Source organism: Myiozetetes cayanensis, unplaced genomic scaffold, assembly GCF_022539395.1.
Source record: "Myiozetetes cayanensis isolate MyiCay16 unplaced genomic scaffold, myiCay2020 scf6-25, whole genome shotgun sequence".
NCBI lineage: Eukaryota > Metazoa > Chordata > Aves > Passeriformes > Tyrannidae > Myiozetetes > Myiozetetes cayanensis.
Window position 1 is genome coordinate 7,803,934 of NW_026087853.1, and position 19,690 is coordinate 7,823,623.

The following is a 19,690-nucleotide window of genomic DNA, read 5'->3' on the forward strand; positions in this document are numbered from 1 at the left end:
GGTGCCGAGCCCGGGAACAACCTGCGGGGCGAGCTGCGCGCTGAGGGGAGCGGGGGTGCCCCGGCGGGTCCGGGCGGCGGGCGCGACTCCCGGCCCCGCATTCCCGGCGCGGCCCCGCGGTCACGTGCGGCCCCGCAGCGCCGCCCCGCGCGGCCCCGCCCCGGCCGAGGAGGAGGCGGCGGCGGCGGCGGGTTAACCCGTGGCGGGGCGGCGCGGGCGGAGCGGAGCAGGAAGCGCCTGGGGAGGGAGGCGGGAGAGGCGGCCGCGCTCCGGAGGAGGAGGAAGGGGGTTGGGAGCCCGGCCGCCGTCGCCGCCTTCGCCTCTTCCTTCCGCCCGCTGCGGGGAGCGAGGCGCGCGGGAGGCACCTGTCACAGCCGCCAGGGCGAGCGCGGCGTCCTCCGCGGGCACAGGCGGCGGCGGCGGCGGCGGCGGGAGAGGCCCGGCGCGGGGACGGCTGCGGAGATGATGCCGGTGAGTGAAGAGGAGGGTTGGGGTTCGCGGCGGCGCTGCCCGGCCTGGCGCCGCGCTGCCGGGCGCTGGGACGCCTCGCCTTTTCCTGCGGGGCTGCCGGCGGCGGATGGAGCGCGCGGCGCCGCCGTCACCCCCGGCGGAGCCCCGGCCGGCCCGGGCAGGGGGCGGCGGGATCGCCCTGGGGCTCCGCGCCGGGGGTGGGGCCGGGGGTCACCGCCGTCCGTGGCTCTGGGGGGACACGACCCGCTCCCGCCCCTCCGTCAGCTGTGACAGCTCGGGGGCCGCGTCCCCCGGGCCGTGCCGGAGCGGCGCCTCCCGCGCCCCGGGGGCAGCGGGGGTCGCCCCCGGGTCGGTGCGGCCGCCGAGGCCCGCGGTGAGGCGTGGGGTGGGTGCGCTGTGTTTGGGTGAGTGGGTGTGCGGGGCATGCGTGTGTTTGGCTCGGGGTTTTCCTCCCAAACCCGGTCCCTCGCCGCCCGGGGAAGGGCGCAGCCGTCCCGGGGCAGGCGGCTCCGGCCCTGAGGCCGGGGGTCAGGCGGGGTCCGTGTCAGCCTCGCTCCCTCCTCGGTTCCTGTCACCGCTTTTGTGAAGCCGCGGCTTATTTACCGAAGACAAACCCTTTCTTTTTCCCGCAAACAACCTTGATTGTCTTCTGTGACAGAATCCCTCTCCGTTTCCTGCCCCGCGCTCCCCTCCCCTGTCGCTGTGGGCTGGTGCAGTGGTCAGAGCAGAGTTGTTCCTGATGACTGTTCGTTTTATGACAGGATCCTCTGGGACGGAGTAATAAACAATCACATTCCTTTTGTTGATTTCTTTCAAACTCTGTTTGATCTCAAATGCGGGTTTATGAGATAGTCCCTTGTACGGATTATCTCCCATGTTTTCTCTAATTCCAGTAGAAATGAGCTTTTTATTTACAGTTCCTCTGCAGTGTTTGCAGCCGAATCACTGCAGCAGAATGCTTCTCTGTGAGAACACTAAAGACATCTTTTACAAAATTTCATTGCTCTAAATTTATTTCATGACTGAGAGGAGGAAATAAATAGCTCAAACTAGGTGTAAAATTTCAGATTGAAGAGTACAAGTAGTGTTTAAAAAGCAGGTATTATGACAAGCTTTTTAACATAATGTGCTCTTTAACTTCCAGCTGCTGGGTGCCAAAATACTCCATTGATACTGATGAGAATTTCAGTGCACTGGGCATACTAGAAACCAGCAACAAAGTTCATGGAGTTACAGGCTTGTGCTGTAAACATACCGATGTTAGCTTGTAGAAACAAAAACAAGGTGGCAGCTTCTTCGTCTTCCATTGCAACCTGGATTATGCTTTACATTCATAAAATTCCTATTGAAAACCCAGCATGCCAATGACATGCTAAGTCAGAGCAAATGTATTTGTTTGCCATTACTAACCCATGTGTGGGTTTCTGGCAAACGTCATAACTTAGGTGGTGCAGTGTTTGACTTCTTAGAAAGTTTCTTTTCACCTATTTCAGAGTCTATGCCAGTGTGTCCTGTTACCTTGTTGCTTGTTTAAATGTAGCAGTTGTTTGTGTTTATTGGAAGCTGTTAGAAGATTCAGACTTTTTACGGTGTTTTTGAAACACACTTCAAAGCATTTTTAAATGACGGATGAATTTTAATAAAAACAAATTACCTTGCTGCAGTGGTAGTAATGCTGCAGGTTAGAGCTTCCTGAGTCTGAGTCCTGAAATGATAAAAAATTCCTTTTCTAAAGAACTTTGAAATGCTGTTATGGACTGTTTATCAGTCAGGAATATGTGTATTTAAATAAATATGTATATTTAAATGGACACTGACAGTGCCTTTAGTCTTCCAGTTTTTCATCCCAGCGATTTTATTTCTGAACTTCAAGGATGAAAAAATCCAACTCCATTTACTGGACTCGGCAACATATAATATCAGAATAATGTGGACATATGGCTACAGAACTGGACCAAATGTTTCAGGTTTCTTACTCTAGGTTTTGTATTCTGAGAAAGGAAAAGCTAGTGATCTAATTTGTTATGTGATGGAATTCCTTGACTTCATATTCACAGAAGCTTTTTTTCTTCCCTGAATGTCTTGGGGTTTTGTTTATTTGTGGATAGTTCTCATTTTGATTTTTTTTTTAATACCATTAGCAAAAGCAATAGCAAGAGGAAAGATTTTAATATTGCTAGAGTTGAACTGTTGTAACAAGTGAGTAGGAATACAGTTTTTTGTCAACAAATTAAAATTAAGTGTTAACAAACTTCTGTTGTTTTTTAAGACATTTATCAGACTTTAAGTAATTGTTTGGGGCCATTTTTGGATTGGTAATTTTTTGTGTGTGTGTTTTGTGCAACCATTTTTAAGAAGTAATATCTGAAGAACAGGAAACTGAGTTATCTGTTTTCCTACTTTCCTGTGTGTTGTGATTTAATTTTTTCCTCCCCACATGAAGTTACAGTTTCTTTTGTGAGCAGAATACCTCCCTTTCTGTTCTTCAGCATCCTTTTCACATGAGGATTTTATTTATTATCCTTTTTCACATTGCTTACTCTACTCTGTTTCTGAAAAATACAAAAGGACCTATGTTCTTGGTCCTGAATGCAGTTGGGCTTGAAGAAGAACTAATGATTTGGATTGCAGTTTCCTCACCTGTTTGTTTTTTTTCTTTGCTTTGCTGACAAGGCACGTCAGCATTCAAGTCACTGCCTTCAAGACATAAGGGCTATGTGTATGTGAGCTTATGATGGTAAACTGAATATCACCTCTGCTAAGGAACACACTAAAAGAGTTGCTATAAGTATGCCTTGACAATAGTGATGTCTTCTTCCCTGAAAAATAAATGTTAGTATTCATTGCATTCTTGGAATAAAATGTGCAAGCCTAGAACTATTGTGGTATCCTTTAAACATTAAATTTTTTGGGCTAAAACAACCACAGGTCTATTTATTTGGAAAAATATTGCAGATATTGCTCCTTTTTCAGCCACGTAATCTTATAATCTGATTGGAGGAGCCTAATTATGTATATTATTTTTCATTTTCCCCCGTAGAGGTTTTGGGGTTTTTTTTGGTGGTGGATTTTGTGTTTGAAAGAGTGTTGGCAACTTTCCTTAAAAGAATGCAATTAATGCATTTTCTTCGTGGATGCTAATTCCAAAATTATCTCTTCTGTCAAGTATTAGCAACATTCCTTGGACACTAGTGTGCACACAAGAAAATGTCACTTATGAAGAGCACTGTTTTCCCACTTACAAAGAGATAATAACTCATTCCACTTACAAAGTGGAATAAGGAACTGCTACCATTGAGATGCCTGTAATACTTCCTATTTTTACCTAAATTTTGGGTGTCATTCTCTTACAGCACATGTGGGGTAACGTGTCACACCAAAGACATACAACTGTGTAGAGTCTGTACACCATCAGTAAAGTGATAAGAGATGGTGGATGCTGTGAAAGAAACTGTGATGGACTGAATCTTTTAGGAGGAATAGTTAGTATTGCGTGTTTAAGCAGAGCTTTTCTGCTTTTGCCTTTGCCTTAATATGTCAGTGAGGCTGCAGCCATCTTTCACGTTTTTTGAATGCATCCAGGAGGAACCTCATGGGACTTTGTGTGAGGCTTAAGAGTCAAGGACTTTTTGGGCATATCTGTAGGATCAGGTAGTTGTGATGGTTATTTTCGTAGAAGGGAGAGTGAAAAGTCTGGAGAGCATTTAGTGGTTTTATTATTTTTGTCTAGTTAATTTTGTGGGACACTTCAACTCTCCTCTGAAGAAGACCATGACCGATGCATATTTTATGTTAGACTAGAGAATTGCTGCATAAGTTCCTGACCTATGAATACAAATAACATGATTGATAAAATGCAAACCAAAGTCGGGCATCTGCAGTAGTAATTTTTGAATTAAGCTCTCTTCCAGGTGAATTAAGGAAAAGTACTTTTTTGGTGTGTTTTTTGTTGTTTGGATGAGTGGTCAAGTTTCTTAGTTTTTTTTCCTTGTTTGTTTTTAAATGAGTACACACTTGTCCTGTATTCAGTCTAAAACATTTCCCAAAAGGTCTAAAGTGGGCATTGCCCAAAATATTCTTAAATCAGTGTATACTGTTCTCTTCTCTTAGGAAGGTTGCTACTGATATAATTATATATTGTAAAAGTCTAAAGGAAGGTGTGTCACTTTAATGCACTTAAATTAATATTAGCAATTTTCAGTGATGTGGAAATAAAGTATATTGTGATTAATTCAGAACTGTAGTTCTCAGCAATACTGATATCATCCTTGTGTGCTGAATAAATCTGAACTGACTGTAGAGAATAATTTGCAAGTTTATCAGCCATTATTAATGGAGTTATTTATTGCAACAAAGCTTAAAGGCCATTTCATGTTTTTTTGGATCATGTCACTGCTCTTTTAGGTTGACAGAATATGGCCTATTCTGTGGTAAAAATAAGTTCATCAGCTTCACTGTGTCACCAAGAAGTACTATTCATATGCTACTCTGATAATAAAATATTTAAATATATTTATTAGATATGCATGGGTTCATCAGAAACATATGAGAAAATTTTGAGGGAAAGGATATGCTCTTGTATGTTAACATAGATGAGTTTGCTGTCCATTGCAGAGTTCAGAGAAAATAAATATTTGTTTGACAACAAAATTCCATTGCAACAGATTGACTTATGTTAATCTAACAAATCCAAGTTTGATGTGAAACACATTATTTAAAAAAACTAGCCTATTTGTGTATTTATATTTAGATGGCATACAGCTGTGGAACAGCCCCCCTTATGCAAAGATTTGTCCATACATAAAATAAAGACAGTGCTTTTTTGTAAAAAATTTGTAGTCTAATGCTTGGTATTAAAACCAGAGCTCACATGTATAAGTGTCCAGGAGCTTTTAGATAAGGTTTTTTTGTCCTTATAAGCTATAGGCATCTTTAAAAAAAAAAAAAATCATTGTTGAGAATAGAGGTTTGAAGAAGGAAGCAAATTATTGCCTGATTAGGGTGGTGGGAGGAAGGTGTCTTGCTCCCTTTCCCTCATGACTCATTGTTGGAATTTACAAGTCTTATGTGTTTGTCTAAATTAAAAGCTTAATATTACCATAAATTAATTACCAGCAGAAGATAGCTCAAAATACTTCACCTTTTAAATGAACATTCTAACCTGGGATAAAGGAGGTTCAATTCCTGGGCTTGTGTTAGACCCCAGCAAAATGAGTTACTTTTTTTTCTTAAATTGAAAAATTATACTATTAAGTGATTTCAAATATCTTTGGCATCTTTCTACATTTATGAACAGTTTTTCCATCAGTCTTGTATCTCACTGGTTCTGAAATTTTTGTAAGATTTTTAAGTAAACAAATATTCTAAGATGTGAATTTTAACACTTCAGGTTGGTACATTTTTTTGGTAGTTTGGAAATCTGCAGATAGAATCTGTTAAACTGGGAAGCACGCTGTAATCCTGAGTGTACTAGGCAGTTTTATCCATGGAGTATGCTCAATGTTTTGAGGTTCTGGAAGCAGTTTTTTTATGACAGGCAATAATAGAATTATATTGTGCAATAATAGACTCCATCCCTCAGAAGCAGATTCACATGTCAAAAGCAGCAGTGGTACCTGGAGGACAAAGTGTGAAGTCTGTAATAACTCAAAAGACCAGCAGGAATATGAACTGCTTAGTGGAGGAAAGGAATTGTTTCGAGCTTCAGTTTTCAGTCACTTTACCTGGATTTTAGGTCACTCTGTTATTTTTCTAGTTCATGCTTAGAAGCACGTATGTGTAATCATTCTGGAATGGGAGAGTGCAGCTTTATCATTGTGGTGCAGTAGGATATCGGGAGCAACTGAATTCCTTTCGGGACTGAGGTTTCACAATAGGGATGAGCCGGGTTAACCATTTCCTGAGGCCGGTGGAAGAGGCTTCCTCTTCCTTGCTGCTCATTCCCACCATCAGCTGTGAATGGACTGCGCTACTTGTCTCAGTGAACTGATACAGGCCACTAAGAATGTAAAAAAATAGTTGTATCCAAAGAATGACGAGATACATGTAGGTGTGTGTATAATGCATTGTGACTGTTGTCCCGTCTCTGTTGGTACAGGAGGGAGCAGATTGCTTGGCTAACAGAGAAGGGGGTGGGGAAGTGGAATTTCTCCCTTCAGGTATTTTTGTTTACTTGGTTTGGTTTATTGTGGAGCCGTAGCCCAGGGGATGTATTTTGAATTTTGTTCTCTGGCTGTTTAGCAGGTGAATAGAACAGTGGGATGAAACCAGGGGTCTCCGCAGTGCAGTAACTTTGTTACCTGAGACATAAGTTATGGTTTCACCAGTCCTCACATCTTTATTGAGTACCCAGTTATACATTTTCACTGAAATGGGAAAAAGTAAGGATATTGGTTTTTTGGTAAAATATGTGGTCTTTGAGGAAGTCTTCAGAAACAAATATGAAGTTGCGACCAAACAAAAAAAGGAAAAAATAGTAAAACTTAACTGGCAGTTGCTGGTCTGCTATCATTTCTTCCCTTCACTTTGCAGTATTTCATTCCTTCTGACTTCTGCCCATTATTTCCTTATCCTCTAGATTTATAGTGTAATGTAGCCTAGCTCTTCAGTAGTGGAAGTAGAATTAAGATTTTTTTCTTTTCTTTTTCTTTTTTTTTTTTTTAAGAGTTTCCAATACATTGCTTTGCTTAGCAGCAGAATTCTATTTATGGGTGAAGAATCTGTAGCTATAAAATACTTTATTTAAGGAATTCTAACTTCAGCAGGAAGCAGTCTAATCTAAACTTGCATATGTTGCAGACACTGTATTTAACCCCTGTATCCTTATGTCTAAGTTTGACAAAAGGATTTCAGTTTTTGCATGATTAAACTGGTTTTTTTTATAAATTGAGAATAGGGAAGGAAACTGAGGCTTCAGTTCTGTGTAGGTGAAATTGATGTAACTTAGGGGCTGCTGCAGTCCTACCTCCCTGCTGCCCTCTCTCTTGTATTGGCTCTCTGATATTTATCTGTTTCTGTGCTGAGCTGGGTCAGTCTGCAAACTCAGCAGGAAGTTGTTTGTCTTTACTTTTTTTCTTCTTCTTTCTTTCTTTCTCCCCCCTACCAGGATACTTTTCTGCCAGCTGAGCACACTGAAACCAACTCCGTGCAGGGTCAGATAAGCATTGGAATCAGCACAAGAAAGGGCAGCATTGTCGAGGTTGCAGGAAGGATGTAATCAGTTTTATCAGTTTTTGTTGTTTGGTTTTTTCAGCCTGAAACAACTACATGGTGATGAGTGAATATGGTAAGATACATCTAGATGCTTCTGGTATGAATCTGTGTCCCAAGTGGCAAAGAAGTGTAACTTCCCTGCTCTCTGAAGTTGGAACAAGTAAACACTGCAGTTCCCAAGGTCCCTGCTAGGCTGATCTAGGAGGATCTCTCCGGGCCCAAATCCCATGGGCTGACCCCATGCACATAAGCCCAGTGCACTGACTAGCATCTGGATTAATTCTGTGTTCTAATCTCCTGGGAGCCAGTTGGACACTGGGAGACCAGCAAACCTTGTTCTACTTAAATCCAGAATGTGTCTGTGCAGACCTACCAAGGTGAATAGCTGAGAATCGTTGAGAGTTCCCGTATTAGATGAAAAAAGTAGACAGGACTGCATTATTAATATGAGGATAAAAGTATTGCCTGCATTGCTCTCTGATGTTTAAAGGAAAAGAAACAGGGTGGTTAGAGACTAGCAAAGTTTACCACAGCTATAAAGTACAGGCTTACCTTTATATAATTTTGGTTTTAATTTCTCAAAGAAGTGGGTAAAGTGTTAGTTTATAATACCATGTACAATTTGAGGAGACATACTTTGAAGGAATTTTTGCATGAGAAAATCCTTTTCTGATCCTGTTTCCTAATGCAATTTGTCTAATTTATGATTCAAGATAGTGCTGCACCTGTTGGCATTCTTACTCCTTCAAGATACTTCTGGTACTTTCAATATATTTCAATTTCTTTTTTTTTTTTTTTTCCCCTACCTCCTCCTCCCCCCATGCTTACTACTTTAAAAACAAACAGGCTTCAGGAAGCCTATCTGACTATCTTCTAAAACCTTAACCAGGGTGTTGGTCAAAACCTGACTCGAAGTTATCCCAACTAACTGGAGTTTTCAAATTACTGAAATCCAAAATGTTGCCATATAATATGTCTTTAATAAATGTTACTAATATCTCTGTCACTTCCTTTGAAAAGACACAGAGATATTTTTACATTGTTATGGTAAAAGTGATGTCTGTGAAATGGTTGAGAGGCTGTTAGTGTTTTGTAGAGAGAATAGTGTGATAGCCAGGGCATAAACTGCATGATGGTATGGACAGCATATCCGACTAGTTTAAACTGTTCAACTTGTGGGTTTTTTTGTCTGAAACTGTTACCCACTTACAGCTTAACTAACTTATTTGGGCATCTGAGAAACTACCAGCGTATGTGAACTGACAGCCATTGCTTACAAATCCTGTAAGATAATTTTTATACCACATGGGTATGTTAGATACTTTGTCATACACATACGTACAAATAGTCAAACAAGGTTCTTAGTGTTAAAGTTGTTATTATAATACATCAGTAGAGAAGTGGATAGATTTTACTGCTGTGTATTTAAAATGCAATTTCTTGGAATTGAAAGTCTAAATGATTCTTCAGGCTAATGAATGGGTTAATTACTATTCAGGCACCAAACAGTTGGACTGTGTGTACACTTTGGGAGATGACTGAATTCTTGAAACAGTGTCTTGTAAAAATAAACTATGAAACTCATGTCTGTATGCAGCTTCATCTCTGCATGCAGCTCGGAATGTCTCAGCATGCCTGATGCTTAATTTCCTTATGTACTGCTTTATTGTCCCAAGTCATCTAAATTTCAGTCAATTTTAGCTGCAAGTCTGAATCACGTACTTCTAGTAGTGGAAAAAAAGATCTGTAATGGTTGACCTCCTTTACACTTGTAAGTCATGTCAGGATCAATGCAATTATTTTAAAACCATATCACACGGGTTGGAGTCTATTCCAGCCCTCGTCATTTGGAAATCTTTTCAGTCCTTTTTCTGAGTAGCTTTTCGGTGTACAGTGTGTTTATCATTTTATTGTCCTTTTTTAACACTTCAGTAAGGGCTTGTTGGATATGGGAAGATGCAATAAAAATCCAAGCTTTACATCGAAACAAATAAATTTCAAGTCTTGTTTGTAGTGTTCTCTCCCTGCCAAATTCCTGACTGCTGTACTTTATTTTTTCCCTAATAGTGGAGAGTACTTGTATTGGGTTTGTAGTACAGATAGAAGGTAAAGTGGTGAAGGAGGTTTAAATCAGTTTAAGCTCTTGAATTATAAACTATTCTGTTTACCCCTGTGTGACTTTGAAATCCAACTCAATATTTACATTGGAATAATTTAATTTGTATATCAACTATTGTAGTTTTGCTCACTTTTAGTTAAACATAAAGAACTTTTGAATTTGATTCACTATCACATGTACTAGCCTTTAGAATATTTTGATATCCTTTTTATGGAGGACTTTTGGTATTTATGGTTCAAAATTATAACCTGAAAAAGGGACATAAAAGACACACTGAATCAGAGGATTTACTGTACAGTGATTCCAATACGGTATTTTTGTGCTTCTGGGGGTTTTATAACATTCAACCCAACAAATCTTTGTGATTTGAGTCTTCAAGGCATTACTGGATTACCCCCATTTACTGCTGCTCCCTTCCCCCAGTCATCTGAAGCTACTAAGTACTTCTCAGTTCGCTCTCTGAGTTCTGAAGGACTGAAGCTTTGACACAAAATTACAAGTAAGCTTGATCTGGACCGTGCGTGTAGTTGCCCTTATCTTCTCAGAAGCAGGAAAAAGCCTTTGGTCAGCTTTTTCTTATTCTCTCACAAATAATGTAGAAATTTTTTAAGCATTGAGGTCTCAACAGCCTCTTTTCTTCCAGTGCTCAGGGATGAGTGTTCTGATTGTGTCTGAATTTCTTTATAAACCTTTGGTCTTCCTTTCCCTATCTGGAAACTGAAGTCTTTCAGGCATCCTTCTTGTCAAGTACTGCAGTTTTCTTGTGAGACGTGTTCAAATATGTGAAAGCAAGCAAAAATATGAATGTTGTCATGTAGCTCTCTGTGTATGTTTCTATATATTGGTGTCTGTAGTCACAGTGGGATAAATAGTCCGATATTCTGGGGACTTAGAGGTTCCACTGTGTTTCTAACATCTTTTGGAGTGTAGATTGTTAAATCCCTTCCATACAATGCAGCCCCAAATGGGGAAAAAGGAAATATGCTCACCAGAAATCGTTCCCTGTGTAGGTTATTAAGTGTACAGTTGCTAGTGTAATGGAACATCATGGTTTTTTACATCAGTAAAATAGGTTGAAAAAATGCATAAATTTAGTTGTCAGTTTAGTGAAGCGGAAGTGATAATTGAACCTAGGTATCTGTCTCATTAGGTGCTATTAATTTACCATGATCAGTGAAAATATTGATCTTGTTGTTATTGTTGATGGGGTTTTGTTTATGTAGCTTGTTTGTTTGTTTTACTTTTCCCAGTATGATCCATAGATTTTTTTGATTGATCCTAGTGGAGAAACTCAAAGAGAATATATATAAAACAAATAAGCTCTTTGTTTGGGTTTTTTTTTAAATCTTGTCTGCAAATTACAAGAAGTGACTTTTCATCTGGAAGTAATATTAAGGTGTCTGTTTAAATTACTTTTGAACAAATATGAAAAAGCTTAGCTTAGAAGGCCTCTGTGCAATTTTGCAGATTTGTAGTTAAGTGTGTTTAAAATAAATAAATTGTACATTTGCACGTTAGGCATTTACAATACAGCTCATACAGCAGGAGGAAAGAAGTGACAATAGTGAGAGGGTAAGATAGGGTGGCAAAGTGGAAAAGAAGTTATTAAAACAAATAAGCCTTAATTTAAAGTTAGTGATACCCTGCATGCAGTATGGTGTTATATTCCTTCTGAACTCTTGCTCTTCTTCTTACTTGTCCCTTCCTTCTCTGTGTATTCTTAGTTGTTCACATCCACCGGTTTTAATTTCTAGCTTTATGTTCAATAATATTACATTCTTTGTAGATGTTTGTTGTAAAGTTGTATACATTTTAGGGAATTGCATTTTCATTTTCCTTTATATCCTTTTTTCTTATGTCATTCCACGTAGTTTTCAGAAATCACAAGTGTCTTCATGTTAAAATTCTTTAGTGGGATCATAGACTGCACTTACTTTCCCACTGAGTGATTTACATAATCTGTAGGTATATAGGTTTGCTAAATGTGAGCTTTGTTACGCAGGGCAAGTCTTCTTGGATCTTACCAGGGGCTTTTTTTCATTCAAAGAGGATCATAACTTATGTCGATTAAATACTGCACATACGTCATCTCCTTCATTTAGAACATTCAAAACCTCTTTGTTTTTATGAGGAAAAATCTCCTTGTTTCTCTAATTTAGGATTTTGAATATGGTATATTAAGCAGCCAGAGGCTGTGATATCTTCATCGCTCTACGTATGTCCTAGATTTGTGTTTACCTACCTGACAGTAACAGTTCTAGAGCAGTCAGCCAAGTGAATGCACTGGATCAGGTACCCAGTGAGGAGATGATACACCCTCCAACTGTATGAGGGAAAGTAAGGGGCCACCCTCTGTTTATGTTGTTTTGTATTTACCTGATTTAATTATTCACAGGTGTTTTCAGTCATTTCAGAAGCGGGAAATGACAGGAAAAAAGGGAAGTTCAGTGACACATGTTTATTTTAGTTCCTATTCTTCTTTTGAAAGGACCCAATTATCCAATAGGGATGGCAGGCTTTAGTGTTCAACCCTCCCATATACTTCTGATCTGTGTGTTTATGGCAAGTAAGGCTTTTATGAGTTCTGGTGGGTCGTTTAGAAGAATTCAGCCAATAGCCGTAGTTGAAAGAGTGGCACAATATGTGTTAATATACGCCCAGCTTTTCCTCTCAAATATTTATTCATGTGATATAGTTTGGTTTTTTGGCAGATAAAGATACAGTCTGGTTTGGGGGAACAACCAGATTAGATTTTTCCATCCTTCGTAGAGCAAAACAACCCTTCCCTTTTACAAAATATCCTCAAATTTCTCGTTTATTTAAAATGTTCTCAGTTGCTAAAAGGTAAACTTTAAGTCGCAGCATTCTAAAAGTCTGACATTATTCTATCAATTATATTCTCAGTAAATCTCTCAACATGATACATGTTTGCTGAGGAGGAAGGAAGAATACTCCATGGGATCAGAATGTTTTTGTTAGTGACAAAACGTGTTGAGGGGGACAGTACTGTTTTGGGATGTTGAAGCAGACTAAATCCAGAATCTTACTAGCTTTGTCTGCTGCTTCTTGTAGGGAAGGGTAAAGTAATATAGTGCTGTGGCTCACAAGTGAAGCTGAGAGCCCCTTCTATTTTCTTGCTATTAATCTGTAAGGTGCTACACATAAAATGTAGCTCACAGCTCTCTTTTGAGAGAGATGGGTTATCTGGTTCAGCTGATCTTTCATAGTATGGGTTGTTCTTTTTGGTTCGTTTCAGATTTTTACCTCTTTGGGTCAGTTGCTCACTCCTCTCCCCATTTTCTCTACTAAGGGAATGGATCAGACTGGAGAACAAGCTTTGCTCCTGCAGTTGTAGAGCAAGAGCTAAATGCACTGTTGGTGCCATCGCTCTGCCTGTTCCCCACTCCGGATCCTGTATAGTGTTGACAGGAATGATGATAAACATTTGCTGTCCCTTGACATGAAGAGACAATCAGAAACATAGTTTACTGGTTTATATTCTCTGCTGCCTGAATTATGTCCAGCAAGAAGACAGACTTTGCCAAGAATGGAGTAGTGCTTGAGCTATAATATAGTAGGCATAAATACACAATGGAGGTGTCGTTTCTTTTGTTTCTAAGCTGGTTTGTCCTTTTAAAACACTTTTGTGATTTAAGAAAACGTGTCATGGAAATGTCTTTTGATGGTTGTTACATTCCTTTGTTCTTAGGACTTCTGCTCCTATCATTGCCCCGTTCTATAGGGAAAATCACTTCTGTCTCTTTTGTGACAGTCAGAGCCTTAAATGTAAATTTATTTAAGATAAATACTTACTGTTTGTCATGATTATAATAGCAAACAAAGATTAGTATTGCACAATGAGAGGATAGCAGAACTCCCCTACTGCAACCTTGCCTAATTAGGTGAAACTTGATCTAGCCTATCTTGTTCCTGTCACAACTGTGGCCTGTCTTGTTTCTTTAGAACATCTTATCACTGCTCTGTCATTACTGCCTGAATTCATGTGCCAGTAGACCAAAAATACTCCATTTAAGTAGTTTTTCACTGTAGTTGTTGCACAGAAACTGTTTCTTAGGTTTTAGCTCTACACAATATTTTTATATTTGCTGCTGTTTACAACTGTCCACATGAAGAATATTTTAAGGATGGTTCTTCGGAATATTGTAAAAACATCAAAGGGGAAATCTTGGCTACCAGGAAAGACTGGACTTAACTCTAAACACTGGACCAGGGACAGAATTATAAAAAAGAAGGTGGGATAACATTGGTTTTTGTTTATTTGCTGTAAACTGAAGTATTTTGAGATTTCTTTTTGTAAAACCAAACAATGTATCTTTATAATGTATTAGAGCGTTTGTGGGATTTTTACTTGAAGGTCATGGTTTATTGCTTTATATGACTTTCTTCTATATATGACATGTCTGAAATTTTTAATTTTACCTTGCATAGTAGTATTATTATTATAGCAAAGTGGACTTCTGAGTATAAAACAGAAGGGCTTTTGATTTTTAAATCTGCCATTTTAAAGCTGAAGAAATGTGTTGGAAATAGTTATTCTGCTCTGATGGAAGGAAAATTCTGCAGGCTGCCTGTTGAATCCCCAAGGATGTATTCACTTTTCACTTACTATTTTTTTACCAAGCCAGATAACATCTTTACATCTGAGGTTGAATGGCTGATATTCCCTGAAAGCAGTGCATTCAACAATCAGTATTTTGTTAATACTTTCTGCTCAGTGGGAGAAAGCCGTGGCAGTCCCTTCTACTTTCACTCTATTGAAAATAAAAAGGAAAGAATAGTGCTGCTTCCAGTTGGAACATTACATATGGTTTTGTGTCTGTAGATTTTGTAAAAGTTCTTCCTTGTTTTTAAAATCAAAAAATTATGTTTGGTGCTGCAAATCACCTTTATTATTCGACTCGTGGCCAAATAGCATGATCTTTAGTAGGAATACTGTGTTGGTTGGTTTTGTTTTGGTTTGTGGTTTTATTTTTGTTTGGTGGGGTGGTTTTTTTTGTGTGCTTCATTAAAAAGAAAAGATCCAAATGACTGTCTTTGTATCCTATACTTTTTCAATGAGATGATTTTTCAGTGTAGTAGGTAGGTCAGGCTTCTCTGGAATTCAGTGAATTTTGGATGACTTTGCTGTAGCTGTTGACAAGGTCAAACACAAGACTGTAGAAACATCAGCACCTCCCTGCCCTTATCCTTGGCCAAAATATTTTTAATAATTTGAGAACACTCAGTTCTGTGATACAAATTCAGTGGGACACTTTTGTTGCATGTGGATTTTGGAGATGAAGTTTTCTTTCAGAGAAGTTGACCCAAACCCTCATACTGAACCTGCTCTTCAGCTTTGCCTTGGAGTGTCAGACTGAGCTTGCTTTCCAAATAAATTGCAGTGTTGCTAATGCCAATATGGAGAAAGATTGAATAGGACTTTGCTCCATATCCCCACCTAATACAAGTAAAATATTAAATTTTTTGTCTTTCTGATCTCTCACCTGGTTCATGAGTCTTGTGGGAGAGTGTCCTGTTTTGTAGAGTTTGGGACTTCAGGGGTTTTGACTGTATGTTTTTTCTTGATTTTGGTTTGTTAATGGATTTTTTGGTTTGGGTCGGTTTTTTTTAAAACCTTTCATTTTGGTGAATGCAAATTTCTTTTTTCCTAACTGGAAAGCTGAGATTCTTATGTAATAAAATGATCTCTGAAGCTGAGTCATCTTGTATTCATTTCGTTTTTAATTTATTGCCAGTTCACCCGCGTTTACTGCGAATGTTGCAGCACTACAATTGCATTGTTCTTCAGCCATGTGCTTCCATAATGGTTTGGAGAGTAAAATATTTATTAGTATTTCTTAACATATTATTCATATCTCATCAGCTGATGAAATGGAATAGGCAGTTAATACTTTAGGACTGTTGTTCCAAGCTTGTCATGCATTTGATGTGTGGCATGCTGATTACCCCGTCAGATACGAAAGATTTGGACCTCTGAACGTCGGGATTAAGTTGTGTGTGATGCTGGACAAGGAGATGCAGTTGTAGTGCCACAGTGATTCCTCCCTCCTTTTCTCTGAGGGCTGTGGGGCCACACTTGGCCTTTTACTGGGGGTCCCCACTTAACTCTCTGAACTGTTTGGAGGACCCTGGGTTGGAGATGTGAAGAACGGTAGAAGTGTGGTCATCGTGTTCGTATTTTATCAAGGTAGAGCTTGGACAGAGTTCATGGACAAATGGACTTGAGGAAAGATCGTTGCACCAGTGCAGCTATTGTTTTGATCCAGAGTCTTGCTGTCCTCTGAACTTCTGACTTTTCCTGCATATTAGTGGTGTTCTGTGCATTTGCAAATGCAGCAACTGCTGCAGTTTTCTTAGAGTTTGGCAGGAATCCATTATTTAAAGAATTCTCATATTTATAAGCCTAAACACCTACTAAAATAGTTCTAGCAAGGCTATTTGCTAGTTTCTTAAATAGATTAGCAATTTCTTTTACTTTTTTATTTAATAATCAGCACAAAATTGATGCGCCTACTGATTTTTATTGGTTTATTTTATGGGCACTTATGAGATAAATCTATTGAAATTAGACAGGCAGTACTAGATGAGGTTTGTCATCCTAAGATTCACAGAAAAAAAATATTCCAGAAGATAAAAATCAATATCCTTAATGAAGACAGCAAGTGTCAAAAAAACCTCTGGGACTTCTTCCCAGGTGTTTGAAGATCAGTCTTGTGTTCTTGATTGTTAGATGGTAAGACCCATTTGCAATAATCCTGTAACAAATCAGAGAATGCTGATTTGCAAGGCGAGGAAAACTTACTTTTATGCATTGAGTTGTCGTGAACGTTGTAAGGGGTTTAGGAAATGCAGCATCAACTGATTAGAGCAGAGAGTCTTTCAAGAAGAGTCTCCAGCTTCCACCTTTTAAATAAGAGTTGTTTATATCATGAAATATAACATTTGGCCCACAGTCTTTTAAGAAAGAAACAAAAATTTCAAAGCCTTGTTCTGTGAAGAATAAATCTCTCTCCATTTGTAATCTTTATTGCCTGATGGAGAAATGTGGTCAGCAAGAACTTGTCAACATGCCTGGAATTATCCCTGCTTTCCAAAGTCTCTTACAAGGTAACTGGTGTCTTGACAGTCCTTTGGTAGAATTATTTGCGTCAAGGAGCAACAAGAAGATCTCTTGCTGTTTCTCCAGATGTAGCAATTTAGGAATCAAGCCAGCAGATAATATGATGCAGGGATGTTGAACTCATTCTGTAGTAAGTGCCAAATTACATTTTCCACTAGAAAACATCACAAGAGGCATGTTTTATAGATTTCTCTAACTTCAGGCTGTGTTGCTTTAGCTGATAGTGTTAAATATTGCACTTGGACAGATATTCTTTTAAAATAATAGTTTTCTTTGTGATGCAATCTCTTTGGGTTTTTTTAGATAGTACCTTTTAAGCTATACTTGTTTTTCCCTTCTGTAGCTACAAGTTTACTGCCCACCTTTTAAATTTTAATTTATCCAAATCTCAGCTCCTGCTTTCTTTTAACAGAACTGTCTGATTCTATGAGAAGGTGTTCCAATGTTGTGACAAACAATGAACAGCTTCTATAAAGATAATGTCTGGAGATCTGGCAGTGGTTCACTACCATGGATTGACTGTGACTGCTAATAGAACAAAGTGTAGTCTAAAGTCTGATATAGGATTATAATGTCTAAATGATTGTGTCATTCTTCTGTCTTAGGGAGATGCTAGAAACTTAACATTGGCTAAGTCAGTTGTTTTTTGGGCATATTCATGTCTTGTTCTTCACAGCCTGTGGAGATTCTGGGTTGTTTTTGTTGTTTACACAGGCGAACTTTTAGTTGCTATTGTTGTCATTATTGTTTTCCTAGAGCTCTGGAAGCCTTTCAGTTAACCACCATGTACCTTTCATTTAATAATCTGTGGATTTATCTTACTGATGATGGTTGCTGTTTCCTTCCTTTGGCTTATTTCCCTGCCCTACAGAAATCCTGCCACTGCAGGTGTAAGGGGCCTCTAATTCCATCTACAACTGTTGCTGTAGTTTTTTTTTTTTTCTTCCTGTAACAAAGAGAAAGAAAGTGTTCTAAGTATCACTTCAGCAAATAAATTTCAGGTAGGTGTAGGTTTTTGAGCTCCTCTGAATCCTGTTGAACACCTACTGTCACATGTGAAAGCTCATGAAGCTTCTCAGTCCTCAAAGTCCTGAGAAGAAATGTCTGTGGGTTCTGTCAGTCCTTTAAGCCATCACATACATGTGGAACTTGTGCAAGATTTTCCTACATTTTTATAAGGCTTTCTTTTAATGCTTTACTTCCACATTTCTACAAGAGGAGTTAAATACTTGTGGCGCTTTTTTTTTTTTCTTAATTAAAGTGATTTCTGTGCCCCAGCAAGAGAAGTAATTTTGTGCACAACTATTGTCTGGCAATCTCCTGGTTGTGTTTTCTGTGGGCAGGTCGTCTTGTGCAGAGCATGCTGAAGGTGGATCTCAAGGTGGATCAATTTGATTTTTTCTAAGTGATTGCAAAATAACAAGTTAATGTAATCAGCATATGAGCTTAAGCAAAAAATGTTTTTGTGAGATAAGTATATTAAAGTACATTTAGGCAACATGAAATTTTCAAATCTTATCAAGATCACAAATAACCATAAATAATATTAACTTATTTGTATTCTTGAGTAATGTTATGAATGCTTGAGTCTATTGGTATTTAAGGTTTTATTGTTTGTTAGTAGCCCATAGCTGAATGCTTTACATTTTTCGTGTCTGAGATTTACTCCCAATTTTGTGGATTCTTTTGCAGGCCATATGGAGGCAGTTGGCTTCAAATGTGAAAGTGTAGTAAGAAACTGTTGGTTTCACAAGTCTACATTTTGCCAGAAAAATTTACTCATTTTTGTATTCCTTGCAAACTAGGTGTTTAGAAATATGGAAATTAAATGCAGTTATTTCTCACACCATATATGGGGAAAAGAAACGAGGTGATCTTAGAGGAAAGAAATCTCCTGATGAAAACCACAGCGATGGTTAATAAATTTGCTATATGTCTTAATGCTCTTGTTTTAAATAAGACTCTTAAACATACTGCAGGAAATTCTTAACTGATCTATTTTTAAAAACAACAGCTACATTCTGAAGACAGATAATGATTGGAACAAAGCATGCTGGTGAATAACTTGTTTATTACATGGACTTTACATGTTTCTTTTTAATATACATAAGTCAAATTGTTTAATCTTGCTACTGTTTTTCTGGGGTTTATGTACAATAACATCAGAGATTTTTTTGGGATTTGTTAGTTCTGAAATCTCAATAGTATTAAGAAATACTTATGACTTGAGTCAAGAAAGTATCTCTAGATGGCTTTAATTAAAACAGTTCTGTGGTTACAATTTCATAGTCCGATTTGTTTTAAAATGTAATTGCTTAAAGCTTTGCCTAATTAAGTCTATGGTCTTAAAAAGGGTCAGTGTTCATACTGCAAATCAAGTTAATATTCTGCTTTAGTGTTTGAAATATGCAACTAGAATTTCTACAGCTGTAGCTGATGGAAGTTTTATGTAATGGCATGAATTCCAGGCAAGCAAACTTGCATGAGATAATTGATAACTTGTAACTTTTTTCCTCTGACCATTCTACATGCAAAGTTCTGCATATTAGTATTTCTCATCACCAGGGGCATGATTTTTCACCTCTTCATGTTTTGCTTGCCTCTTATTCTATAATTTTTCTTGTAATTGAAAACCTCAGTCTTCCTCAAAGTTCATATTTGATTGATGGGAGTGTGACGTTTCAGTAAGACATGGGTTTGGACGTATCAGTTAAGACTCTGTTGTAGTAGTACCTTGAATATAGCAA

General features: G+C 38.8%; 1 protein-coding gene across 5 annotated transcripts in view; it reads left to right on the plus strand.

The window, feature by feature from the left end:
* The first annotated feature begins 306 nt into the window (after window positions 1-306).
* Window positions 307-19,690, plus strand: part of PPP1R13B (protein phosphatase 1 regulatory subunit 13B) — a 69,682-nt gene continuing 50,298 nt past the window's right edge. For 4 of the 5 annotated variants that reach the window (XM_050336941.1, XM_050336944.1, XM_050336942.1 and 1 more), the window contains exon 1: window positions 13,915-14,055. In XM_050336941.1, coding sequence (XP_050192898.1) covers window positions 13,930-14,055 — 126 coding nt within the window. In that variant the 5' untranslated portion in view covers window positions 13,915-13,929. Of the gene's footprint in view, window positions 472-13,914; window positions 14,056-19,690 lie in introns of those variants that run through there. The other variant, XM_050336943.1, reaches the window with a different exon arrangement.